This window comes from Canis lupus, chromosome 11 (assembly GCF_011100685.1).
Source record: "Canis lupus familiaris isolate Mischka breed German Shepherd chromosome 11, alternate assembly UU_Cfam_GSD_1.0, whole genome shotgun sequence".
Taxonomy (NCBI): domain Eukaryota; kingdom Metazoa; phylum Chordata; class Mammalia; order Carnivora; family Canidae; genus Canis; species Canis lupus.
In genome coordinates this window covers 3,759,481-3,786,789 of record NC_049232.1, presented here as the reverse complement: position 1 = coordinate 3,786,789, position 27,309 = coordinate 3,759,481, and the positions used below count along the sequence as shown (strand labels likewise).

Below are 27,309 nucleotides of genomic sequence, written 5' to 3'. Positions count from 1 at the left end.
GCAGGGCAGCCACTCAAGATGTGTGCTGAAAGGATGCGCGATTAATGGGAAATGTATGACCTGGATTTGAACATAGAAGACCTTAGAATTGATTGGGGAGGACCTGGAGACCTGGAGAAATGGAATGGGAAGCCCCGTGGGGTTGAATCTGAAGCAGTAATTCAGGAAGGGCAGGGGGGAAATGTCGCGGTTTTCATGGAAGAGGTAGATTTGACCCCAGCCTTGAAGGATGGTTAAAATCTCCCTGCGCAGTGGGGGACGAGAATAATTTAGGTAGGGGGACCTAGGATTGCCTAACAGCCAATAGGCGAGTTAAGGAACTAGGGGAAGAAAAGCTATAGGAACTTAGAGGGTGGAGGTAATTGGGCTGAATCTGAGGGCACAGGAGGTGCCAGGCCTGCTTGAACAGGGGAGTCCATCATCTAGTGTACTTTTCTCTGCACTAAAGACTAAAAAGAGGTTGTGGGTGAGCCTGGAGGGGAGAGAAGATGGCAGGAAAGCCACTGGTAAAGGATAGGGATGCACAACTGAAAGGGGTGGGAGAGTGGAGCCAACATGACAAAATGGGGACCCAGAAAAAGCAAATCTCTAGAATTCCAGAGCACACAGTGCCCTGAGTAGAACAGTGTAGACCTAAACATATCAATAGAAAGCTGTAGCCCAACCCAAGTAGTGGGATGAAGTCTTCCACCTCCTAGTGCCTGGTGATAAACATGCTCAGTTTATTCAGCAACCTGTGATGATGCTCCTTTTTTTTTTTTTTAAGATTTTATTTATTTATTCATGGGAGACACAGGCAGAGGGAGAAGCAGGCTCCATGCGGGGAGCCCAATGTGGGACTCTATTCTGGGACTCCAGGATCATGTCCTGGGCTGAAGGCAGGTGCTCAACTGCTGAGCCACCTAGGGATCCCCGATGATGGTCCTTTTTAAATAAGATTTTACTTATTTAAGTAATGTCTGTACCCAATATGGGGCTCTAACTCATGACCCCAAGATCGAGAGTTGCATGCTCTTCCAATTGAGCCAGACAGGTGCCCCAGTGATGATCCTTTTTATTCTTTTGTGCCAAGCACTGCTCTCATCACTGTTAAACTCACTAACTGAATTAATCTTTTAAAAATTATTAGGTAGGGGATCCCTGGGTGGCGCAGCGGTTTGGCGCCTGCCTTTGGCCCAGGGCGCGATCCTGGAGACCCGGGATCGAATCCCACGTCGGGCTCCCGGTGCATGGAGCCTGCTTCTCCCTCTGCCTGTGTCTCTGCCTCTCTCTCTCTCTCTATCATAAATAAATAAAAAATTAAAAAAAAATTATTAGGTAGACTGTAATGCTATTCCAGTTTAATAGCTAGGAAAAAGCGGCAAAGTTGATCTTGCCCAAGATCATCCAGCTGATAAGTGGCAGGCATTTGCTGACACAGACTTTGGTCCAGGCGTCTGACACATGTTGGACGTCCAGGCATCTGACACATTAATTAATGAAAATTAATTAGACCTATCTCCTAGTCTCTAGGAACCCACTGAAAGCAAAAAAGCAATGTCAATACGGTGTTTTAAGACTGAGATGAGAATTGTCCCCTCATTTTAGTGGTGTGGCTCATTGGAAATCCTAAGAGAGTGTTTTTTATTTACGAGGAAGATCATTAAACAAACATGACAAATTCATATATTAACAAAAGTCATGCTTTAGAAAGGTCAAATAAGACAAGAGCTGAAAAGCATCTGTTGGGTTTGGGAGTCAATCAGTTGATTTAGCCAGAGTTGGGAGCAGAGGCAGAAAAGTGAGGATTCAGGCTTGGGAAGCAGAGGTGCTGTCCGTGGTCCTGAATAGTTGCTTTCTAGACCAGTACCACCACCATCTGTAGTAAAGCTTTGGCTTTGTTTTGTTGTTAATAAAATTTGTAATCTCTCACAAGCCAATATTCTTTTTTTTTTAAAGCCAGTACTCTTATAAAATGAAAAAAAAAATAAACTAATCATGTGCTTGAATATCACATCAATATTAAACTTCTGTAAAACCTCCTAAACATTCATTTTTTGTACTTACCTAATTGCAGACCTATAACAAACATGGACCAGTACCAGCCCCCACACCACACTGTGAGTACCACTCTTGAGTGGCAGTGGTCCATTGGCCAGACTACCCACAGGAATCCCCCAAATGGTCAAAAGTGGAAAATGCTTGCAACCACCTACATGTAAGGAGATAGTGCACTGGTGAGATTTCAAGGCCCAGAACCCAGACATTTTGAAGGGGGAATATAACTCTCCAAGTAGCAAAACTGTTTTGCTAAAAATAGAACAACCTGAGGCTGCCTGGGTGGCTCAGTCAGTTAAGCATCTGACTTTGGCTCAGGTCCAGACCTCAGGGTCCTGGGATGGGCAGCATGGGGGGTGGGGTCTACATTCAGCGGGGAGTCTGCTTCTCCCTCTCCCTCTCCCTCTGCCCCCCCCCCCCCCCCGCTCATGGTCTCTCTCCCTCCCTGAAAAAAAGAAAGAGAGAGAAACAACCTGTTTCTGACCTATGACAAGGCTAGGAACATAAGACCAGCGAACCCACACGGTCTGGGATCGTCCCACATGGCAAAAATCTAATTCCACAATGGTTGTCAAGATTACTGAACCTGGGTGCCATTTGTGAGATTCAAAGAAGACACTGAGAGGCTACATCTACTTGCTCCACCTGTGGTTCCCCAAGATTTCAGACTTTGATGGATTTTTTTTAAAGTTTTATTTATTATTTATTTGAGAGAGAAAGAGAGCACACAAGGGGAAATGAGGGACAGAGGGAAAGGGACAAGGGGACTCTCTGCTTAACGTGAACCTCACCCCCATGCCGCCCATCCCAGGACCCTGGGACCATGACCTGAGCTGAAGGCAGATGCTTAACTCACTAAGCTACTCAGGTGTCCCTGATTTTTTTTTTAAAGGACAGATTTATTTGGAAAAATATTACAGCATATAACACTGCATAAGGACTTAATTTCTATTCATACACTGGTAGATTTGATATAATCCATAATAATAAAAAAAAAGACTTTAAAAATCCAGAATCACAAAGCCCAGGCAAATCCAGGCCTCTCTTACATGCTGTGCCCTTTCTGGGAAATGCCCTGGGCCTCAATCCCCATCCCCTTCTCCACTTGCCTAATTTCTATTCATCTTTTCAAGACTCAAATCCAGAAGCACTGTTTTATTTCTTTCCCTCCTCCTAGGGACTTTGTCAACACCTCTATGGCAGTGTAAACCCCATTGTATTGCAATAGATAATTCATGAGCAAGGCCCCCTGGGGCTGATAGCTGTAAGAGATAAAGATGCAGGCTTCTGCCTTCGATTTATGTCTGCTAGCAAAAAACCAGCAACATCAAGAATATGCCTATGCAGTTGATGTTTGCTTGGAGAAAGGGAAGAGAGAGGAAGAAAAAAAAAGGAGAGAGTATGGAGGAGAAAGGAGGGAGAGGGATGAAAATCAAAGAGAAGACAGAAGAAGAAGGAGACAGTGAAAGAGAGAGAAGAGAAAAGAGGGGACGCCTGGGTGGCTCAGCGGTTGAGGATTTGCCTTTGGTTTGGGGCATGATCCTTGGGTTGGGGTGAAGTCCCACATTGGGCTCCCTGTGGGGAGCCTGCTTCTCCCTCTGCCTCTGTCTCTGCCTCTATATCTGTGTCTCTCATGAATAAATAAATAAAATCTTAAAAAAAAAGAGGGAAGGAGGAAGACAAAGGGAAGCAAGCAAGGATGAAAGAGAGGAGAGAAAGAAGGAAGAAGGGTAATGGTGATTCATAATTATGGAAAAAGGCAAAATCTCGTAATCTATGCCTGGTTTTGCTGTAATGTTTCCTCCTGATTATTTCCATAGACATCTTGACCTGGGCATACATCAAGGATAGAATGTTCTGTACATAAAACCAGAGATTCCATGTGCAATTCTTCTGCTCTAGTGTTGGGTGGCTTCTTTTGGTTTGCTGCTGACTTTCATACCATCCCTGGAGCCCCACCATGACACTATCCCTTCCTCTGAACCATGTCCTTCTACATTTATCTTCCCCCCTGGTGTGTGGAAAAACAACTTCTATTCCTTGTGACCATCTCTACAAAGATAATTCCTATGACAGTTTGTTTCCTTGTGCTCTCAATCCCAGAACACCTAGACATGGGAGTGGTGCTGCTGAATTCAGGGATATCACAAACAATATTCTGCTGAACGTGTTTCACCATCTTCCTTAGGCTTACAGTGGTCCCTCTAACAGGATCCTTCCACTTCTGGTGAGTTTTCTCAGAAGTCTCACCGTGTCTTCAGTCCATTCCTCCTGGAGATCTGGGCAGTCTGTCCCCCAGGTCTGTGCCTGACTGAATCCTAACTAAGAACTTCTGTCCTCCAGCCCCCAAAACTGTGGGGGTTCCCATATGTAGGGCAAGGAAAGTGGTTGGGCTGTGCCTCAGTCACTGAGAGTCAAGAAACCATTGATCCCAGGACTCAGAAGACTTCTAGGGGAAATGTGGCCAAAGGCTACACACATCGGCCCACTGAAGTCTCGACTTTTTTTTTCCTTTAAAGATTTTATTTATTTATTCATGAGACACATAGAGAGAGAGAGGCAGAGACATAGGCAGAGCGAGAAGCAGGCTCCCTGTGGGGATCCTGATGCCAGACGTGATCCCGGGACCCCAGGATCACTACCTGAGCCAAAGGCAGATGCTCAACCACTGAGCCACCCAGGCATCCCTGCTATTTGTTTTCTATTTGCCCTATAGCTTCTTTTTGGTCCCTCAATTCCTGCATTTACTATTTTCTTTTGTATTTAGCTTTTTTTTTTTTTTAGTTGTGAAACATTTGAATTCCCTTCCCATTTCCTTTTGTGTATATTTTATAGCTATTTTCTTTGTGATTATCATGGGGATTATACTTAATATCATAAAGTTAAAACACACTAATTTGAATTTATCAGTTTACCTTAAATAACAACAACAAAAAAAACCCTCTCTGCTCCTTTAACAGCTCTGTTCTCACCCATTTCTATGGTTGATATCAAACAAATTGTATCTTTATACATTCTATGTAATGGTTACTTTTTTGCAATGATTGTTGATATAAGTAATACACTGATTAAATATCCAGATAATTAACTGAGTGAAAAAAGCCAATCTCAAAAGGTTACATACTGTGTGATTCCATTTATATAACATTCTTGAAATGACAAAATTGTAGAAATGGAGAACACACATTACTTGTTGTATGAGGTTAAGAAGAGGGAAGTAAATGTGGCCAATACACAACACGAGGAATCTTGGTAATGGAAATATTCTGTGTCTTGACTATATCAATGTCAATATCCTGGTTGTGGTATTGCATTATACTTGGACAAGATGTTACCATGGGATAACCTGGATAATTGGGTACACTGGGTCTCTCTGCATTGCTTCTTACAACTGCATGTTAAATTATGTCAACATAAAAAGTTTAATTTTAAAAATTCTAGAAACTTATTATGAAATTTTATCATTTATTAATTCTGTAATAATTTGTTAATTCTGAATGGTGGTAACATCAGCACTCATAGCATGTCGTTATAATAGCTAAGAAAAATCAGCAGTGATTCACAAATGACCAACAAAAAATGCTCAGTATCCAAGGAAATAAAAATTAAGAGGATAGCGAAATACAAGTTTTCATTTACTTATTTTGCACGATTAAAAAGATTGAGAACATTTGACCAGGGTGTGGGGTAGTAAGCACCAGGACACACTGCTGGTGAGACTGTAAATTGGTATGAAATTTGAAAAAGAAATTGTGATCTATTATCAAAAAACTATGTCCTACAGTAATGCTTTTTAAGAAACTGAACACAAATTTTTTTAAAGATTTTATTTATTTATGATAGACATAGAGAGAGAGAGAGGCAGAGGGAGTAGCAGGCTCTGTGCTGGGAGCCCGAGTGGGACTCCATCCCAGGACTCCAGAATCACGCCCTGGGCCAAAGGCAGGCACTGAACCGCTGAGCCACCCAGGGATCCCCTGAACACAAATTTTTATTGCAGCAATATATGTAAGAGCAAATGATTAGAGGAAAATCTTAACCACTTTCATCACAGGAATGGTTAAAAGTAAGGCACGAACCAAGCTTATGTTATATTGTTACTGTTAAGAAAAATGAGATAAAGACTTCCAATGAGGGAGAAATGTCAAAACATCATCCTTAGGGCAGCCCGGGTGGGCTGAATAAATGAATAAATAAAATAATATAATCTTAAAAAAACAAAAACACAGGATCCCTGGGTAGCGCAGCGGTTTGGCGCCTGCCTTTGGCCCAGGGCGCGATCCTGGAGACCCGGGATCGAATCCCACGTCAGGCTCCCGGTGCATGGAGCCTGCTTCTTCCTCTGCCTGTGTCTCTGCCTCTCTCTCTCTCTGTGACTATCATTAAAAAAAAACAAAAACAAAAAAAACACCATCCTTAAACTTCCCTCTCCAGGGCCAAATGAAAGAACAAAGACAACCCAAATTAGAAAACCTCCAACTTCTATGAAACCTTAAGGTGGCACAATCAGAAACTGCTAACTCCGAAGAGCTGCCAAAATCCACTGGAATTTGGGTAAAATCCAGGAGAGGTATGGAGGGCAGACCCAGACCTCTGGATCTCACATTGAGTGCCGAGCCCTCCGACACGGACGACTGTGCCCCCAGGACCTTCACAATTATGCCTTTACCTGCGGGCTCAGAACCACGTTCTGGAGAGGAGCCACCAGGGCGCAGCTCCGGCAGCAGAGTCCACGTGGATGATGTCTGATGCTGAAGGGTACAGGGGAATGCCTGGGATTATACAGACCAGATCAGACTGGATGTAGGAGTGGCTGGGTTTTGGAAGGCAAAGAAGTAGTAAAGGAAGTCTCTAGGCTTAAAAAAAAAAAAATTTTTTTTAAAGATTTTATTTATTCTTTCATGAGAGACACAGGCAGAGGGAGAAGCAGGCTCCATACAGGGAGCCTGATGTGGGACTCGATCCCGGGGTCTCCAGATCAGGCCCTGGGCTGCCCTTAAATTTTTTTCGAAGATAAGCTGGTGCACTGTTGGTGTCACTTTTTCAAAGTTCAAGTTGTTAAAAATAGAAAGCTCAGAGTTTCGCACGCAGAGATGTCAAGTCAGGGATCCTCGGCTTCAATCCTGTATCTGCTCATAATTCATTCAGCGACCGTAAACAAACTGTTACTTGCAGCATCTGTAAAAAGCTGATAAACATTAGTAGTCACCTGCCCGCCACTGCGATCTATGAAAAGAAAGTTTCAATTCTGAGGTCTCAGTTAGGTTGCAGGCAGAAGCTGCTCTCCAATCAGATACTGCCTCGCCGTGGCCGTGGGGCATCTCGGGACTTGTAGTCCAGCTGGTCGAACTCGCTGTCCCAGCAGACCCCGCGGCGGCGGCGGCAGGGCTACGTGGCGCCGCCGGCTGCGGTTGCGCCGGCAGGTGGGGCAAGATGGCCGCGGAGCAGGGCATGAGGGTCGTCGGGCCCCGGCCTGGAGCTGGACTGGGGCGGGTGATTCGGGCCCTCTTGCTGCTGCTGTGTTTTGCGGCCCGCGGAGGCGCGCTTTACTTCCACATCGGGGAGACCGAAAAGAAGTGCTTTATTGAGGAGATTCCGGACGAGACCATGGTTATAGGTGCGGGCCGAAGGGGGAGTCGGGACCGAGACCTTCCTCGGTCGTGGGGCGGGGGCGCGGGGCGTCCGCCGGGAGCCGACTCCACCCCGCCTGGCGCTAGTCTGACCCGGGTCCGCCCCACTCCCCTCCAGGAAACTACCGGACGCAGCTGTATGACAAGCAGCGGGAGGAGTACCAGCCGGCCACCCCCGGGCTGGGCATGTTCGTGGAGGTGAAGGACCCGGAGGACAAGGTGAGCCGGCCCCTCAGCCCCGCCGAGCCCTGCGCTCCGCACTTGAGCGCCAGAGCCGGCGGCCGCGGGTACTTCCGCTCCTCCTCGCGGCAGCCGCCAAACTGCTGAAGAGACTTGGGGTGTTGGTGAGAAGATCCCGGGTTTTCGCTCTAGGCCACACCTGGGCTGCTGCAGGGCTAGCGGCTCCTCTCGGTTTCTTGCCGGCTGCTGCAGGACTCGGTCGAGTCCCTTACCTGCCCGGAGCCTTTTTTCCTGCTCTGTGAAGTGGAAACTCACCTGCCTTGTAGGTGTGCTTGGTGCACACCTTCACTGTGGTGCTGGCCATCAAAGAATTGTGGTAACTCTCACGCTGTGACCTATGACGTATAGGCTTTAGGAGGTCGTTCAACAGGGTGCTTTCCAAACGAACGAGCAGCTTTGAATTTCGATAAATAGGGATATTAAAATAAAGCAAAATAAATCTTTAGTTGTCACCTTTCATTAAAAAAAAATAAACCACATCAAAAGAGCGGAAATGGTAGCAGCTCTGAATAAAGCATGGGGACAGGACCCGAGGGCAGAAAGAGCTGCAGGTAGCCGCTCTAAATAAAAAGCCCTTCCCAGGAGCAGTCACGTGTCAGCTTCATCTCAGACTCTTCACCCATGCCCCAGAAAGTTCTCAGACAAGCTTTTGGCAACTGCTACTGAGCAGCTCTGGACCTTTTAGTGTGAGGTCCCTAAGGCTCTGTTTGCCAACTTTTGAGGCACTGAGAGCCTGAAGCTCTTTCCTTCCAGTAGCTCCCTCCGCAGTAACACTCACTTGAAGGCTTTTCTCTCCAGGTCATCCTGGCCCGGCAGTATGGCTCTGAAGGAAGGTTCACTTTCACCTCCCATACCCCGGGTGAACACCAGATCTGTCTTCACTCCAATTCCACTAAGTTCTCCCTTTTTGCTGGAGGCATGCTGGTGAGTTGGAACCACGTGGGATTTGTAGCTTACAACTCCATACCCTGGTCAGGACTGGAGACTTGGTGCTTTGGGTGTAAGAGGGTATGTTGGATTTTGTGTTTCCTAATACACCTGGGTTTCCAGTGAAGAGCCAAGCACAGTTGCCAAGCTCTTCATGTATGCCTTGGACCAAGTATTAGCCAAGCTGATTCTTGCCTGTTTTCCCAGAACCCCACAGGGCTAGACACTGAGGATGCCTCAGTCAGCATTGGCTAAATGCACAAATGAAGGAAAGTGGGGGACCAGCTGTTAGTTCCTGGCAGGAAGATGAAGCAGAGCTGCCTGATTTCTTCTTATCGTCCTTCTCTGTCCTCAGAGAGTTCACCTGGACATCCAGGTGGGAGAACATGCCAACGACTATGCAGAAATTGCTGCCAAAGACAAGTTGAGTGAGTTGCAGCTCCGAGTGAGACAGCTGGTGGAGCAGGTGGAGCAGATCCAGAAAGAGCAGAACTACCAACGGGTATGTCGGGCCGGGGGCTGCTAGGTGGGCTTCTTCCCGGAAGCTTTCAGGCTCAGCCAGAAGTTGCATGCCTGCAAGGTTCATTAGGAAACTCAGGGGACTTACCCTTCTGTGCTGCTTTGCAAGTCTAAAAGATGGGGTGGGTACTACTAACTCCAGTTTGTAACCAAGGAGACAGGCTCTCAGGAGACTGTCATTCTTCTAAATCACAGTGACACATGCACAGTGACAAGAGCAGGAACTGATACTAATGCCTTAGGTGTTTTTTCCATGGCTATAGGTGTTTCCAAGACCAGCTATTTCAAACTCACTTTGGTCTGGGAGCCAGGGTGCTGCCATGAATGAATCTAGCAGTTAGAGTGGCACCAGGTGGTGCCCAGCAAACTTAGGCTCCTCTTCCCTTCTCTCCTCCCACAGTGGCGAGAGGAGCGCTTCCGGCAGACCAGCGAGAGCACCAACCAGCGGGTGCTGTGGTGGTCCATTCTGCAGACCCTCATCCTCGTAGCCATTGGTGTCTGGCAGATGCGACACCTCAAAAGTTTCTTTGAAGCGAAGAAGCTGGTGTAGCCATCCCAGGCCTCACAGACCATCCCTCCTCCTCCGAGGCTGTGGGAGAAAGGGCCTCCTGGAACTGATTTCTCTCTGGCAGGAGGACTGGTTCCAACCCGTGGATATATTGGAGGGGGCAGGGCTACAGGCACCCGAGGCACAAGCTTAGAGCAGCAGCTTGCTTGGCTGGCTACTACTGAGCAGGTGGTGGGGTCATGCCTGCCCCCTTCCCTGGGCTCTGAGCCCTTTGCAGTAATCATCCAGGGGCTGGTGAAGCCACTGGGAGCCTCATTGGCACCTCAGAATCATAGTGTTACTGATCAGGGATGTGAGACTGTTGTCTGGGGTGGCTGGGGGGAGGGGAGTGGGTGGGCAAGCCAGTCTTTTTTTCTGTCTTCCTTTGCTAACTTGGGATTTTGAGCAGGTTGGGATGTGCCTGTGATTCCCTGCCACCCTGGGAACCACTATACCCTCCTTGGGCCCAGACTGCTGATCCAGGGTAGGGTGTGTGTGTGTCAGTGGAGGGTGGGGTGGAGGGGGTTGCAGTGTGGGAAAGTAGCTCTGAGGTTGACCTCAGCTTCTCAGCATAGTTGTCCTTTGGGGAGCTTGAGGAACTGGGGTCAGGCCAAGCAGAGGCCTTGGTGCTGGTTGGGGATGGGGCCTGCAGAGTCTTAGTTACTGATTTCATTTTCAATAAGTCTAGGTTTGTTACATTGGTTTCCCAATAAAAAAAGAAAATTGATGACTTGTCCAGCGTAAAGTTACTGTACTGTCAGTGGCTCATGGAGGAGCTCAGGGAATGTCATCAGTTCTTCCACTGTGTGAAGCACTTCATATTCCAAGATGAAAACCCACGCGTGGGCTTTATCCTTTCTGTCCTCTCTCCACCTTGTCGCAGGGGATAGTGGGTTCGCCCAAGACCATAAAACAGGTGAATTGTGGGCTTGGTGCTCAAACTGATAGCATTTTCCTCTGTGTCCACTCCCTTGTGACACAAGTGCCCTCCCTGCATTTCCAAAGTAAATGGATAGCACTGTCATGCTGCTGCCAGGAAGTACCTCATTCAAGAAGGTAGCGTGTGTTGAACAGAAAAGGGCTGCGGGTTTGGGAAGGGCAGAAATCCCTGCGCTGGTGGGCATGAGGATGCTGATGGTCATAACCAATAGCACGGGATATTGGCAAGGACCTTGGAGAGGAAAGATTCTGATGGAAGAAGGCAGAGCTGGGGGCATGGGAAGCAATAGCAGATGGAGGTCAATAGGCATTTTTTCCATGAATTTCGGAAGGGGGTTTAAGGAAGCTTATGTTAGGGAAGGTTGGTCAGAATTAGAAGACATTTGGGGACACCTGGGTGGCTCAGCAGTTGAGCCCCTGCCTTCAGCCCAGGGTGTGATCCTGGAGACCCAGGATCGAGTCCCACATCGGGCTCCCTGCATGGAGCCTGCTTCTCCCTCTGCCTGTGCCTCTGCCCCTCTCTTTGTGTGTCTCTCATGAATGAATAAAATCTTTTTAAAAATTAAAAATAGGGATCCCTGGGTGGCGCAGCGGTTTGGCGCCTGCCTTTGGCCCAGGGCGCGATCCTGGAGACCCAGGATCGAATCCCACATCGGGCTCCCGGTGCATGGAGCCTGCTTCTCCCTCTGTGTCTCTGCCTCTCTCTCTCTCTCTCTGTGACTATCATAAATAAAATAAGTAAATAAATAAATAAATAAATAAATAATAAAAATTAAAAATAAATAAAAACGCTTTCTAAAAACAGCTTTGTAATTACAGAAAAATTGTAATAATAGTTCCCCCCCATTACTAATGCCTTGCATTAGCATGATACATTTGTTAAACACTAGCGATACATTATTTTTAAAGTCCATACCAAATGCAAATTTCCTTAGCCATCACCTAATGCCCTTTTTCTGTTCCAGGATCCTATCCAGGGCACCACATCACATTTAGTCCCTTCTTGGCTGTGACTTTCTCAGACTTTCCTTGTTTTTTATTACCTTGACAATTTTTAGGAGTACTATTCAGGTTTTTTGTAGAATTTCCTTCAGTTGGGATGTGTTGGTTTTTCTCATGATTAGACAGGAGTCCTGAGTTTTTTGAAAGATCAGAAATGTGCCATTGTCATCCCATCCTATCTAGGATGCTTATCAACATGATTGTGGGTGTCACTGTTTAAGATAGGATTTTTATGTGAAATCTTATTTTTTTTAAAGATTTTTTTTATCTATTTGTCCATGAGAGATAGAGGCACACAGGCAGAGGGATAAGCAGGCTCCATGCAGGGAGCCGGACGCGGGACTCGATCCCCAGTCTCCAGGATCAGGTCCTGGGCCTAAGGCGGCGCTAAACCGCTGAGCCACCCGGGCTGCCCAAAATCTTATTTTTTTAAAACGATTTTATTTATTTGAGAGACTGAGCATGAGCTGAGGGAGGGGCAGGAGAGGGAGAGCTCTATCCCAGGACTCAGAGATCACGACCTGAGCTGAAGACAGACACTTAACCGACAGAGCCGCCCAGACGCCCCTGAAATCTGATTTCTTGAGACAGATCTGATGCCAGTTGGGCTTCATTGTGATGGACAATGAACTGGACCAAATGGTAGGTGTCCCCTTTAGATGGGCTTATACTCTCAGGTCCTAATGCCACCCTTCCTGCTTCCATTTTTGGCCTGACCTGGCTGGTCTCTGCAAGGGGTCAATCAGCCTTGCCTTTATCATCAGCCAAAGCTAGGCTGCATTTGCCATGGTTCTGTTCTAGAGTGCAGGGCAGAGGCAGAGTTCAGCAAGGTCCCTGGTGGGTTGTACACCAGGTGTAAGGGAGAAAGGGAGCTGCTGGGGATGATCACATTTGTCACCTAAGGAAAGTCCTTTTGCAAGCACAGTGGTTGAGACCACAGACTGCAACCAATGCGTTTTGGTTTACACCCTGAACTGCGTCTCTGTGCCCCGGTCTTTCAAGTGGGCATAGTAAGGTCATTGCCCATAAGGACTGAATGACAAAATAGCAGTAAAGAATTTAGAACAATGACTGGCACATAGTCAGAACTCAATAGATGTTAGCTATTTATTAGAGAACTTTACATTTGCCTGAAGAGCAGGGGAGATTAAGCGGAAGGACTCTGTTACTGTCTTTTCCTAGGTGGGAGGCTGGGCCATCCAGGCAAGCTCCCACTGTGCCAGGGCAGACATACGAAATCTTAGGGGCACCTGGGTGGCCCACGCCTTTGGCTCAGACGTGATCCTGGGGTCCTGGGATCGAGTCTCACATCCGGCTCCCCGGAGGGAGCCCGCTTCTCCCTCTGCCTATGTCTCTGCCTGTATGTCCCTCATGAATAAATAAATAAAATCTTTTTAAAAAACTTATCTTACTCCCTCTTCCGTGCTTACCTCAGCTCCAGCAAAGCGGCTAACAGCCGCCAGTGACCGAGAGCTATGTGCCCAGCAGCCTACCAAGTGTTTGCGGTTTTCGCACCGCAGCAACCAAGTAGATAAACTATTTATACGCTCAAGTGAGGAAGCAGATGCAGGGAGATGGTGCCTTGGCCCCGCACGCAGCTGAACTGGCGGAGGGGGGTTTCCCGTGCGGCGAGGGTGTCTCTGCGGCCTGGCTCCTCGCGAGTCCTTGGGCACTGCCCGGGCGGAGGCTCAGCCCCGAGCCCGGCCTCGCCCCCAGCCCCGCGTGCAGCGGAGGAAGCAGGCGCCTCCCCGCGGGGCCGGGAAGAGGAGGAGGAGGAGGATGCGCACCGTCCCGGAGCGCTGGTGTGGAAGGCTGGAGTCTCGCCGGTCCAACGCCGGCCCGGTGCCTTGCGCTCGCTCTGGGCTCTCGGGCTGGCGGGCGGGCGGGCGGCGGCGGGCGGGCGGCGCTGGGGCGCCGGGGCGGGCCTCGCACGCGGAACCTTTCCGGAGACGGCTCCGGGGAGCGGACGGCGCGGCTGGAGCGGCGGACCCGGCGGACCGGGGGGCGGGGCGGACCGGCCGGGGCGGGGCGGGGCGGGAGGCGGAGGCGCCGCGTAGGCCCGGGAGGCCCGGCCGGCCGGGCTGGGAGCTCGAGTCCCATGCGCCGCCACCTCCCCCCACGATGTTCCCCTCCCGGAGGAAAGCGGCGCCCTTGCCCTGGGAGGACGGCAGGTGAGCGGCGGCGGCCGGCCCGGGCCCCGTCCTCCCGGGCGCCGATCCTTCCCGGGCCGCCCCGCGGGAGCCCGGAGCCCGAGGCCGTCGCGTCCCCGCCTGCGGGGCTTCCTGAGGGTCTGTGGTTCTCTCCGGGGGTCCCTGTGTGTCTGTGTCTGCGGGGCGCCGTCCCCCCGCGCGGGTCTCCGCGTCTCTCCGGTGACCGCCCCCTGCGAGCCCCTGTCCTCGGTGGAGGCCTCCGTGTCCGTGTTTCTGCACCGGCGTCTGTCTCCGCGCGGTCTCCGGCCGCAGTGACCTCCCCACTGGGTCTGCCCTTCCGTCTGCCGCTGGCCCCTTGCCCTGGCCTGCGCGAACCCGGGACCCTGCGGGCCTCGCGCCGCCCCAGCCTCTTCCCCGGCCGAACCCTGCGGCCACGGACTAGGCGCTCGGCACGCGGAATCTGGTTCATTTCCGGTGCAGCTGGACCCGAGCGGGTCCCGCTCCCGGTGTTGGGTGCGAGCTTGGTCCAGACCTTAGCCAATGATGTTTCCACCAAAGCAGAATGGGGCGGGGGGTGGGGGGGGGCAGGGGAGCTCTTTGCCCACCTAGATTTGGGGGGACAGCCACACTTCATTCTTCAGATGTGCCCCCCCAAGTCTTCTCACCCCAAACAGGAGAGCGGGTCTCCACCTATCCAGCGAATGACATTTCCCTGTAGGACTCTTGGGTTTACCAGGTGCCAAAGATTCTGGAATATAGTGGGCACCACTCTTTGGTTTGGAGGGATTTTTCCGACAGTGTGGAAGGAGGAAGACAGGAATCTAATAGAAGGAAAGCCTGGACCGTGGAGTCAGCCCTGGGCGGGAGTCCTCTTTATGGGCCATGTGACCAGAAACAGATCACTTAATCTTTCTGACCTCAGCTTTTCCACCTCTGAAACAGGGATCATAATATGTACTCTGCAGGGCTGGGTGAGGAGTAAAAGAGACCACGAATGTAAAACTCTTGACACTGTGCCTGGCACAGAAGGAGGTGTCTTCTAGTTCCCTTTGCAGTTGGGAGGTGCTGTGACCAGAGCGGCTGATATTCAAACTTGTACCACTAAGATTTGTGTAAGGGAGGAAAAGGAAGGTGATGGAGGAGAACTTCCATTCTCTGATCCCTTCCTATAATAAACCTTTGGAATGTACATGTGTTCCCCCCAAAAAGTTACCCATGTCAATTCCTGCTTTGGACACAGGGCAAAAGTCCATGCAACAGATACGGGCCAGTGTGGCAATTAAGAGTGCTGGCTCGGGATCCCTGGGTGGCACAGCGGTTTAGCGCCTGCCTTTGGCCCAGGGCGCGATCCTGGAGACCCGGGATCGAATCCCACGTCGGGCTCCTGGTGCATGGAGCCTGCTTCTCCCTATGTCTCTGCCTCTCTCTCTCTCTCTCTCTCTCTCTCTCTCTGTGTGACTATCATGAAAAAAAAAAAAAAAATCCCTGCTTTAGAGAAAAAAAAAAAAAAAAAAGAGTGCTGGCTCTGGGGCCAGCCTGCCTGGATTGGAATCTGCCTTCTCTAGCCTCAGGCACAGGTTGATGAAGACAAAGCCTCATCTGGTCTACCCCATCATAGCAGGGTGCCCTGGCCTGGGAGCACCTGGGACTGCAGGTCTGGAGTCTGCCACCAGGTGGCACCAGGAGTGTTTTCAGTGTCTGCTATCCTGAGGACTTGAGATTTGGCTCCAAATTTAGTTGCTCAGCCATTTGGGCCCTTAGAGCCCAGGATAAGATTGCCCATGAGAACCTGATCCTGAAAGAGAAGCTGGACTGAAGGAACAGCATGTGAAACTGCACAGAATGCCCAGTCCGTGCCACACCCCTGGATAACGGTCACTGCTTCTTTTCCTGAAGGTGGGATGTTTCCTCATGTCCATATCCCGGGTCTCCATCCCACCCCCAGAAAGAGGCCCGAGGGCGAGAGAGAATCTGTAGAGGTTCCAGCCTTCCCAGGCCACTGGCAGGATTGGGCTCCCCTCCTCCCCAGCGGAAACCCCCACCACAGGACAATGGGGGGTAAGTCAGCAGCCTTGTCAGGGTGCCTTACCTGGCCACCTCTCTGCTGTGTGGGGGCCCTGGCTTCCTTCCGGGGTGCTGGCTTCCAGGTTGGCAGTTATGCTCTAGAGGAAGTCAGGAGTTGGTGTGGCTGTGGTGTGTGACTCAAAGCATGCCCCTGACTGCTTGAACCTTCCTGTAACTCAACTTAGCAAGCCCTCTGCTGTCTAAACTGGGGCCACAGGCAGGAACCGATTACGCACAGAGAAGATGAGCAGGGACACAAGTGACTACAGAACTCTAAGTGTTTCAAAGAGGAAAGGACCAGAGGCCACGGAGGGGGCACGTGTATCCATTTGTGTGCATGCAGAGGGGTGGGCAGTGCTGGTGCTGGCATTGGAGTTGAGGCGGAGGGACCGAGCTGGCCATACATAGGAGTTTGACCCTGAGAGATGAGAGGGGGGCTTCCAGGAAGATGAGCTGAGGAAGAGCACTGCAGGCAGAAGTGGCAGGCCGAGTGAGCGCTGGCACAGGAGGGAAGATGGTGAGTGGCGGAAGCCCTGGGTTACCCCGTACACGCCGTCTGAGTGGTAGGGAGCAGGTGGGGGACGAATCAATACCACCTGCTATACCTCACTGGAGGCTAGAAAGCCAAGCGTTCTGCAGGTTATTTCAGGGAGTGTAGGTAGAGAACTCTTTCTTTTCCTGAGATTGTTCGGCTCCTTCACGCTCCTCTGCAAAGCAATCAGGTGAATCCCACCTCCTGACCCGGAGGGCAGCCTCTGCCAGCACTCCCTGTGTCCGAGCTACACCTGCCCTGGGCTCCATACCCGGCCCTCGTCCTTTCCCTCTCCCAGCTCTCATCACTTGTCACATGGGCTGCACCTTGGACCAAAGCTTTTTGAGACCCGTTCAGTGAACTGCCACTGTCAGTTTGGGCCTTGCGGGTTTTAGAGGGCAGATTCAATCTTCCCAGAGTCAACGTAGGTCTTTTCCCTGGGACTGATGTCAGCACGGGGCCGCCATGGGGACCTTTCTGGCGTGAGCAGCGGGCTGAAGCCAAGGTTTCAGCTGGGGGCCAACTGACAGGGGAAGGGGGTTGGAAGGCAGTGGGTGGGATCTGCAGGGGGGAGGGGGCTCCTGTTCCTGCCACGGGCTCTGGTTCTGGACCTTCAGCCATTGTCCTGGGAACGGGCAGGTGCCAAGGACGAGTCTCATCCCTGTCCTCCAGCAGCTCTCCATCTGCCCTGCATCCACAAACAGAAAGTAAGGGGGTGTGAAGGAACTGGGGCAGCTCCTCCCTGGGGTGGGAGGGCTTCCTGGGAGTGGGGTGACGCAGGCTAGGCGAGGAGCAGGGAGCAGGACTCTGATGCGTGGTAGGTAGCAGCATGACCAAAATCACTGGAGCGGCTTCTGCACTAACTCACAGGCGCTTGGGGCAGACCCGTCCTGTGTGCCCCACTCCCGGGGAGGCCGGAGGAGGGCCTATCAGTGGGCCCCGGCTCCACCCGCCCTTCTGACCCTGTCCCGGCTCTTGTCCCAGGTCCAGGCTGGTCCCCGGCGGCCTCCCCCGGAAATGCTCCGTCTTCCACCTCTTCGTGGCCTGTCTCTCCCTGGGCTTCCTCTCCCTGCTCTGGCTGCAGCTCAGCTGCTCCGGGGACGTGACCCGGGTAGCCAGGGGACAAGGGCAGGAGACCCCGGGCCCACCCCGGGCCTGCCCCCCGGAGCCGCCGCCCGAGCGCTGGGCCGAAGACGCGTCCTGGGGCCCCCACCGCCTGGCCGTGCTGGTGCCCTTCCGCGAGCGCTTCGAGGAGCTCCTGGTCTTCGTGCCACACCTGCACCGCTTCCTGAGCAGGAAGAAGATCCCGCACCACATCTATGTGCTCAACCAGGTGGACCACTTCCGGTAGGGCCTCTCCCCGCCGGATTCCTCCCCTTCCCACGGGGGGGCAGTGCCCAGTGGGCCTCTGGCCTCCCAAAGGGCTTCCCTCCCCATCCCTGGGCAGTGGCAGGAGCGGGGAGCGGTAAACCCTTCTCACCGGTGTGACGTTAATTTGACAGCAGGGTTTAGAGCTAAGGAGGATCCTGATCTGATATCCGTTTTGAAAAAGGAATCCCTTTTACCCAGACAGAAGGGGTGGGGAGACCCGCTGGGTGGGGGAGGGGCCGGTGTCTTGGCTCTGGGGCCCCACGGGTGGAGAGATGTAATGGGGAGAGGGCGCACACAGAGCTTTCTAGTAGATTGGCTGCAGGGCCAGGGAGACGGAGGGTCAAGAGCAGGTCAAGAGCACCGCCTGGAAGTAGTTCACAGTCTGGTGTTACCCTGAGATCCCTGCCCTTTCCCGCACTGCTCCCTCCCACCAGCCCGTCCACATGTCTCCCACCCTACCTCCACCTCCTTTCCCTCCACCTTGCTCTGCTGGGAGACAGGTTCACCCCCAGCCCTTCAGGCCACAGTTCTCCCAGTTTTCATGGCCCACCCTCCTGGTCCTCACTTCCTCCTCCCCCAGCTTGGATTCCGTGGTCCACCATTAGCATCGGCCCCGGGCACAGCTCCACACCTGCACCTGGGTGGCTGGATGTAGTTGGAGACTTTGCTCACTCGTCCCCCTAGCCCTGAGCCCTGGCCTGGAAGCCCCGCAGGCCTGCCGGGAAGCCTTGCGTTCCCCTGGCCTGCTGCCTGCCCCTCTGTGAGGCAGCTTTGCACCCTTTCTCTGCATCGCCTTTTCCTCCGCCTCGGCTGGTGACTGCTTCCTGTTTGAGAAAACAACCAGCTTGGAAGAGAGCATGCCCAAGTGCCCACCAGCCTCCTTGCAGGCGGACGAGGCTCCCGCCATGCTGGGGATGCCCTGTCCCAGCGCCTGCAGGGCCAGCTCTTCCGCTCGGGCCCTGGACCCCCTTCTCACTGTGGCTCCCCAGCCCCGGCTCCTTTATCTCCCACATAATCCATTTTTCTTCTCTCCTGGAGCATTCGCATTAGCAAACGCACTGAAATAGCTCCCTTCCAAAGAAAAAAAGAAAAAAGACCCCATGACCTCCCATCACCTGCTTTTCTCTGCTCCCCTTTATAGCAGAACTCCCCACTCTCAGTCTCTCCGGAACCTGTTCCACCCAGACCTTTACCCCCATCGTGACACTAAAAAGGCTCACATCATCAGTGAGCCCACTGCATTAACCCAAGCCCTGTTCTCAGCCTTCATCCCACTCACCGCCCCCCACATCTCCCCACCTCTCCTCACCCCCTCAGCATTTGCATTTGCCAACTGGGTTACTTCTTCCTTCTTAAAACACCTCTGGTTGGCTTCTGAGAGCAGTCTGCTTGTCCTTCCTCACTGCCCTACACCACGCCCTTTGCTGGTTCTGCCTCACCTCCCTGACGTCTCGGCCCTGGTGTTCTTGGGGCTCAGTGCTTGGGCATCCTCTTCTCTGGCTCCAGTCACTCCCTGGGGATGTCATCCCATCTCCTGGCATTAGACCCCATCCATACCCTGCTGACCCCTGAGTCTGTGTTCCCAGCCCAGACCTCTCTCCTGACCTCCAGACCCGTGCGTGCAACCAACCACCTGTGTCAACCTCCATCTGGGGGTCTTGGGTATCCCAAGCTTCATGTGATCAAAACTATTTCTGATTTCCTACCCACCCCCTTCCCCGTTTCAGGAGATGGCTGCTCCTCTCTTCCCTCACACAACGCATCCCATCTCTCAGAATACATCTAGAATCTGCCCACTTCTCACCACCTCCCTGAGCTAAATTACCAGTATCTCCTGACTATATTAGTGTGGTAGCCTCCCAGCCCGACTCCCCACTTCCACCCCTGACTCTCCCACCTCAACACCCCAGCTACAGCAATCCTGTGACACCCAAGGTCACAGCGTGTCCTGCCTCTGCTTGAAGGCCTGCAGTGGCTCCTGCATCTTAATCTGGGTTGCAGCCCCTGCCGACTGCATCCCTTAAGCCCTCCTGGGTCCCTCTGCTTTGACCATCGTGGCATCTGTTCCTGCCTCGGACCTTGGTGGCTGCTCTCACCTCTGCTCAGAGCCCCATTCTACTTACGCCCTTCTGGCTCATTCCCTCAGGCCTTCGCATGCTACCCCATTCCCCAGGCCCTCGCTGACCACCCCCCCTGCCCCACCCCAACCCCAGCATGCTCTCCCCTCCTCGCCCTACTCTTCTTTTCTCCATGGAGGAATGGCCTGGCTGGGTACATATTTACTGATCTGTGTCTCTTCTCGTTAGAATGTCAGCTCCTGGAGGGCAGGGCTCTGATTTGTCAGTGCCGTGACTCCAGTGACCCAGACGGTTTCTGGCACATAGCAGGTGCTCGGTAGACATTTGTGAGACGAGTGGAGGGCAGCCCCACAGGGGAGTCAGCATCAGGCAGGGGGGCCCGACAGGTGCCAGGGGCTGAGTACCACAGAGGGCAGAATCTCACTCAGTGTGGGGAGAACGAGCTCACTGCCCCCGGCCCCAGCTCAGCCCTGGCCTCCCTGTGCAGGTTCAACCGGGCAGCCCTCATCAATGTGGGCTTCCTGGAGAGCAGCAACAGCACGGACTACATCGCCATGCACGACGTGGACCTGCTCCCCCTCAACGAGGAGCTGGACTATGGCTTCCCTGAGGCCGGGCCCTTCCATGTGGCTTCCCCGGAGCTGCACCCACTCTACCACTACAAGACCTACGTGGGCGGGATCCTGCTGCTTTCTAAGCAGCACTACCAGCTGGTGAGGCCCCACGCGGCTCGGGGGGCAGGGGCGTTGGCAGGAGCCACAGCAGTCTTGGGGACCCAGCAGATGGAGGAGTCCTGCCCAGGCCCATCACGGGAGCCCAGGAGCAGGGCCGAGTGAGTCCGTCAGGGAGGATTCTGTACAAGCTGGCTTCACAAGACTTGGGATTCGTAGGCTCTCAAAGTGGACCAGTCTGGGCAGGGGCAGGGGCTGGCTTCAGGTGTGGCTGACCCAGCCTCTCAGACAGTGTCCCCGGGATGCCATTTCAACTGCCATGTGGCTTTCTCCAGAGGGGGTTTACTTCCAGACATCCACGGTGATCAAATGACTTAGACCCCTGCCTCCTGTCCCTCTCTCCAGGCTGTGACTGAAGCCAGCTTTATGTAAACAAAGCCCCAAATCTAGTGGCAAACAGAGCTGTCTGCCACAGAGCCCCAGCATCCCTCTCCCCATGGAAGGACATCAAGGCAGAGCCTCCCTGGGGAGAAATGGGGGTATGAGGCATGCAGAGGCCACGCCAGAGGTGCTGCTTCTGCCCGTCACCATCTCCCCCAAGAGGTGTCCTCCCGCCAGTCAGACATTTTTGAGAAACCGGCAATCTCACCCAAGTTCAGGACCCCATCAGAACAGGCAGAGGGACTGGGCTGTGGTGGTCATTCTGCAGTGCCACAGCAGCAGGCACCGAAGGCACCCAGGTGCCCATGAGGGCCTCCAGCAGAGGATGAGCAGGAGGCTTTGGCCCACTCCCAAGTGCTAGGAGACCGGAGAGCGCCCCAGCAAGGATGGGGCAAGTGATGTTCCCTGTCTCTGTGTCAGTGCAACGGGATGTCCAACCGCTTCTGGGGCTGGGGCCGTGAAGATGATGAGTTCTACCGGCGCATCAAAGGGGCCGGGCTGCAGGTAATGCCCTCTGCAGGGCCCCCCACCTCCTCAGCATTTGGGGCTGCCCTGAGGTTCCCTTCTCTGCCCTCCGATGCAGTTCCCTGGGCTTGGAGGTTGCTCCCTGCCTGCAGCCTGGTGCTGGGGCCAGCGGGGATCCCAGAAGACTAGTGGTGAGGGCCAGGGCTTCAGGAGGGCGGCCTGACCCAACTTCCTTTGACCTTCTTAGCTTTTCCGCCCTTCGGGAATCACAACCGGGTACAAGACATTTCGCCACCTGCATGACCCCGCCTGGCGGAAGAGGGACCAGAAACGCATCGCAGCTCAAAAACAGGTGCTGACTGGTCCCCTGCCTGGGGACAGATCGGTGTTATGTGGGGAAGAAGCAGAGCCAAGCCTCTTACCACACTGTCCTCAGGCCCAGCTGGCCCTGGGCTACCCCGCTTGGCCCAGGTCAGGCCCTGAGCATTCTGCCGGGACACTGTGCCCCGCTCTGGTGGCTTCCACATGCTTCTGGGCACCATGGGTCAGCAGACACTTTGGGGTCCAGGCAGGCGGGGGCAGGACCCCGCTGTGGGTGACCTGTGACACAGGAACCACCATCCTGCAAAGGGCTTCCCTTTTAGAAGCCAGACTGGTCCTTCTCTCCTGCTTACTTGGGGGTACAGTTGGGGCCAGAGAGCAGCCACAAAGCTCTGAGCCGCGCCATCTCCCCCTTTTCCTTCCCAGGAGCAATTCAAGGTAGACCGGGAGGGAGGCCTGAGCACCGTGAAGTACCACGTGGATTCCCGCACAGCCCTGTCAGTGGCCGGGGCCCCCTGCACCGTTCTTAACATCCTGTTGGACTGTGACAAGGCTGCCACCCCCTGGTGCACCTTTGGCTGAGCCAGCCTGACAGGAAGGAAGCCTGTGCCCCAAGGCCACACTGCTCCTCAGGCTCAGGACATCAGACCCAGGTTCCCACACCAGGAGGACAACCAAGGTTTGCAGCAGCCCAGCGCCCCCAATGTCCTGAGGCAGGCCTGAGCCGGGACAGGACACGCATGGGCACCCAGATGAGTTGCTAGCAATAAACAGTGATGGGGAGAGGCTGGAGCGCCCGCCCCTTCCTGCTGCCCTGCTGTACCCTCCTTTGCGTGTTCAGACTTGATGGCTTTCCGTTCCTTTCCCAGGACCACGTCGGCAGCAGCCACGCCACCTCCGCTGCTGCCGCCGCGCATGGCCAAGACCATCCAGAAGGTTAAAACTGCAGACAGACACCCGTGTGCGAGTTCTACCAAAAGGGAACTGCCAAGACCCGCTGTCACTGGGTGTCACCGTGCAGGGATGGGGGCCTAGTGTTGCTGGATCTTGATTTTTTTTTTTTTTTTTTCAAAAGAAACTAGGATTCTGGATTCTTACGTGAAATCAGTTAATTTCTATTTTTTTTAAGATTTTATTTATTTATTAGAGACACAGAGAGAGGCACAGGCAGAGGGAGAAGCAGGCTCCCCATGGGGATCCTGATGCGGGACTCCATCCCAGGACCCTGGGATCACGCCCTGAGCCCAAGGCAGAGGCTCAACTGTTGAGCCACCCAGGCGTCCCAGAAATGGGTTAATTTCTATATGATAGCACATAATCGAAACCTTGGGAAAGTATGGCAGGCCAAACAAAATGTGCTGCGGACCACCAGTTTGTCACCTGTGACTGAGTGACTGAGCGGAAGGGGAGGGGGCAAAATGGCACCTCTCTTAGTGATAAGCTGGCAGGGGGTTGGGGCAGGCCTGGGGACACCAAGGCCAGGAGCAGCTCTGGTGAGAAAGAAGCCAGAGGGCAGGGTCTGGGTGGTCTGATCCCCCACACTCTGATGGTCTCCAGCTCTGGGCGCGGGGGGGCGGGTGCTGCATCCTGCTACACTGGGATGGACAGAAATAGAGCCATGGACTGGACTCAGGGTAGGTGCAGAATGTGCCAGCAAGGAACTGGCCATAGCTTGAGGGTGGGAGGACCACATTTCTGGGGCGGGCGGAAGAAGATGAGAAGCAGGAGAATCCTGGAGTGTTGCCACAGCATTAGAACAGATTACCACTGATCACACAATGTCCAGTAGAGATGAAGGAGGGGAGCCAGGGGAGACCATGGAATTGGGGAGTGACCTTGGAGGAATAACCTGAAAGGAAGGCTGGGGCCAATGAGAGTGGGAGATGAGGTGATCTGCAAGGTCGATCACTCCTTCAAGGCATCTGACTGCCAGAGGTTTGGGCCAGAAGTCAGAGAAGTCTTGGAACCAGTTAAGATTGGTTTGTGTAACAATAAACAGAACACCTGAAATGCTAGAAGACAGGATGGACATCTCAGTTCAGGAGACTGGATTCAACAGCTGTGCTCCAAAAAGACGACCTCTTCTGAGGATGATTTGGGCTGCTGTGTGCAGTTGTGTGGGTTGTGCACTGTACCACCGAGCACAGTGTGAAAGAGTGCAATGTATCTCTTCAGATGTATAACAGGGTCCTTGTTATCCTAAACTGACCTCTTGCAGTAATTCAGCTTTACTTTGTAAAATGAGGGGCAAACATGCTGCGATTATAGTGCAAGGGTGGTGGGAGGGACTTTCTCAACTTGAGACCTAGGAGAGGGGAATGAAGCACTCCCTGTGTGCCAGTTTCTGGACAACCCTGGCTGCATCATCTTAGGACTTCTGTAACCTGGAGGCAGAACGCCAGCCTCTTTGGAGCTGGTGAGAATGAGTGTGCCATCAAAGCCCGCCAGCTCTGTACTCCCTTAGTATGTAGCCACACTCTAAAGAATGGGGAGCTCCCTCCTTGCCACCTGCATGGAGGGAGTAGAATGGAGCTGGGGCACAGCTCCAACCACGTGGCCCCTCCACCATGGCCACTGCCACCACCTCCTTCAAGAAGCCTGTGGACACCGCAGGCCAGGCCTGACACAGCCTAAATGTGCAGCCTCCCTGCCAGCCGGGGGCCTCCCTCAGCCACTCCAGGAGAGGAGGAGAGGTCCGAGCGGTGGCTGGCCAGGGGAGGAAGCAGACAGCCCTGCCACTCCCACAGCACCTCGGCGGCCTGCTCCGCAGAGGGGAACTGACACCCTTGTCTTGCCACCCAGGGTAGCAAATGGGTCCAGGACAGAGGACGAAGTGGACCCAGGACACAACAGCAGGTGGCATGGCGTGTGGCCAGCATGGTGGCTCTAATAACACCTAGCACTTGTTGAGCTTTTACCATGTACATGCATTGCATTCAGGAGGCCTCTCTCTCCCTCAGCTAGGTCCCTGCATGAACCTGTCCAATACACGAGGCTGGTGAAACAGAGGTGAGTGGCTTGCCAAGTTCAGAGAGCAGAATACATGGTGGAGCTTGGGATCTGGACCCCAAGACTTTAGCTTCAGAGCCAAATTCCTTCATCCCTGGTCTGTACAGCAGGTGTCAATACACAAATGTTCCTTCCCCTGCAGACCTTTCCTCCCCAGCCGGAGGGAGCCAATGGGAGGGTTAGCCAATGCAGTCTGGTGCCCTTCCCACTTCTGGGACAAAGCAGAGCCTGGGGGAGATAGGAAGTGTCTGTGCACCCCCCCCCCCCCCCCCGTGCCTCCTCTGCCTGGAGTAAGGTAGGGATTCAGCCTGGAGGGGCCCCTTGGGGCATCAGTGGGATTCACAGCACAGCACTGTGCCTGAGGAGTGGGCCAGAGGCTTGCAGAAGGCCTCCCCAAGGAGCCAGGATCTTGCTGGTGGAGTCACATTGCAGTCATGATGACGGGGAAAGGTTCCAGAGGGATCAGCAGGTGCAGGGCAGAGACCCCGGAGACAGCGTGTCATGTTGAGGGACCTGGAAGCGGTTCAGGGTGTCCCCAGTACCCTAATGCAGGATAGGCAGGAGGTGGGCAGCAGAAGGAAGGCAAAGCTCAGCCATGAGGATCTGTGAAGGCCACACAGCAACATGCACATTATTCCATGGGTGCAGAGCTTTTCTGAGTGGGGAGCCGCATGGTCAGGTCTGCCTTACAGAAAGATCCCTGGGGTGCTGGGCCAGGGGGGAGGGGCAGGGAGAGCTCAGGCTGAACAAAATGTGATAAGGCCAGGCTGAGGCAGGAGGCGAAAGAAGTGGGGTCCCCCAGGGTCTGCAGGAGCCAGGAGCAGGGCACGCCATTGGCCTTCCTTCCTGGAGGGTCTGCCTCCCTGCACATTCTGGCCCAAAAGGCCAAACAGATGGCCACCTGCCTCTTTTAGTCAAGCTCAGCCCTCATACCTTGGGGCATTTGTTTTAAGGACAAACCAAAGGAAAAGCAACTTCACTTTCAGTTTCCACCTGTAAAGGGCCTGGAGGTCAGGCACTCCCCACCCCACCCTTACAACGGAACAAATCTCAACAGCAAAACAACCACTTTTCTGGCCTGATGTCTTTCCTCACGCAGGGTTAGTGGATGGTAAGATATTACCCAACCCCAGTTCCCGCTAGCTTTTCTGCCTCACCAAAGGAAGAGGGGACAAGGCTGAGACTTCAGGAAAGGTCACAGCCTAGGGATACACACCCACTTAATACTGAGATTTCATCATAAAATTAGAAAACACTTCCTAAAGCCCGTGCCACCAAGTCACCAGGGCTCCGCCAGGACGATAGCAGCTTACAGCTGCAAGAGCTTCCGGGCACAGACTCTTTAAAAAGAAATTCTGGGGGGCACCTGGGTGGCTCAGCCATTGAGCATCTGCCTTCCACTTAGGGCATGATCCCAGGGTCCTAGAATCAAGTCCTGCATCGGGCTCCTCGCAGGGAGTCTGCTTCTCCCTCTGCCTCTCTGAGTATCTCTCATGAATAAATAAATAAAACCTAAAAAAAAAAAAAAAATTCTGGGACACAAAGACAACAGAGGAAAACAAAGACACTATAAGAACTTAGAAAAAAACTGGGGACACCTGGGTGGCTCAGCAGTTGAGCATCTCCCTTTGGCTCATGTCGTGATCCTGGGTTCCTGGGATTGAGTCCCACATCGGGCTCCCTGCATGGAGCCTGCTTCTCCCTCTGCCTGTGTCTCTGCCTCTCTCTCTGGGTCTCTCATGAATAAATAAATAAAATCTTAAAAAAAAAAAAAAAAAAAAACTTAGAGCCACTGGCACCTAAATCTACAGGAAACATTAAACCAATCCAACTCCTAGCCAGACTAACATCAAACCTCATATTAAAGTTCTGTTTATAAATACCAGTCCCTTTACCCAATAAATCACACACTACAAGCCATGCTAAGAGGCAAGGGGGAAAAAAACCAAACAGAACAGAAGAGCAAGAATCAGAACCAAACTCAGGTATGACACAGATTTGGGGATTACAGACAGGACATTTAAAATAACTATGACTAAAATAAAATAAATAAAATAAAATAACTATGACTCGTATGTTAAGGGCTTGGGATATTATGATTTATTATTTGGGATCATTATGATTTGGTCATTCAGATGACCAGAGGTATTTCTTCTCATATATATGGTCTTCATCCATAGTTCTTGGCTCAGCTCATAAAAACGCTTGGCATTTCCTCAGCAAAAAGAGTAATGAAAGCATCTTTTGTTATGATATTTGGTCTCATGTCCTCAGTTCCAGAAATCACTTGAGAGCTATAAAGGTGAAACAGGTGTCTTGTTCTTCATTATAAGCCCCTTTCCACTACAACTGGGTTTATGTTTTTT

At 52.7% G+C, this 27,309-nt stretch overlaps 2 protein-coding genes across 3 annotated transcripts; both read left to right on the top strand.

Annotated features, from left to right (window-relative positions):
- The first annotated feature begins 7,436 nt into the window (after nt 1–7,436).
- Nucleotides 7,437–10,627, top strand: TMED9 (transmembrane p24 trafficking protein 9). Its single transcript, XM_038551821.1, has 5 exons — nt 7,437–7,654; nt 7,786–7,886; nt 8,706–8,831; nt 9,190–9,336; nt 9,754–10,627. Exons 1-5 carry the CDS (start codon nt 7,471–7,473, stop codon nt 9,901–9,903), a joined length of 708 nt encoding a protein of 235 aa, XP_038407749.1. The 5' UTR covers nt 7,437–7,470; the 3' UTR covers nt 9,904–10,627.
- A 3,241-nt stretch (nt 10,628–13,868) lies between these two features.
- On the top strand, nt 13,869–23,031 carry B4GALT7 (beta-1,4-galactosyltransferase 7). 2 transcript variants are annotated; one of them, XM_038551819.1, is made up of 7 exons: nt 13,869–14,012; nt 15,888–16,049; nt 17,572–17,934; nt 20,524–20,749; nt 21,569–21,652; nt 21,861–21,965; nt 22,361–23,031. In XM_038551819.1, exons 1-7 carry the CDS (start codon nt 13,963–13,965, stop codon nt 22,514–22,516), a joined length of 1,146 nt encoding a protein of 381 aa, XP_038407747.1. In that variant the 5' UTR covers nt 13,869–13,962; the 3' UTR covers nt 22,517–23,031. The 2 variants fall into 2 exon arrangements, with proteins under 2 accessions (XP_038407747.1, XP_038407748.1); XM_038551820.1 differs by lacking the exon at nt 15,888–16,049.
- The last annotated feature ends 4,278 nt before the right edge of the window (nt 23,032–27,309 follow it).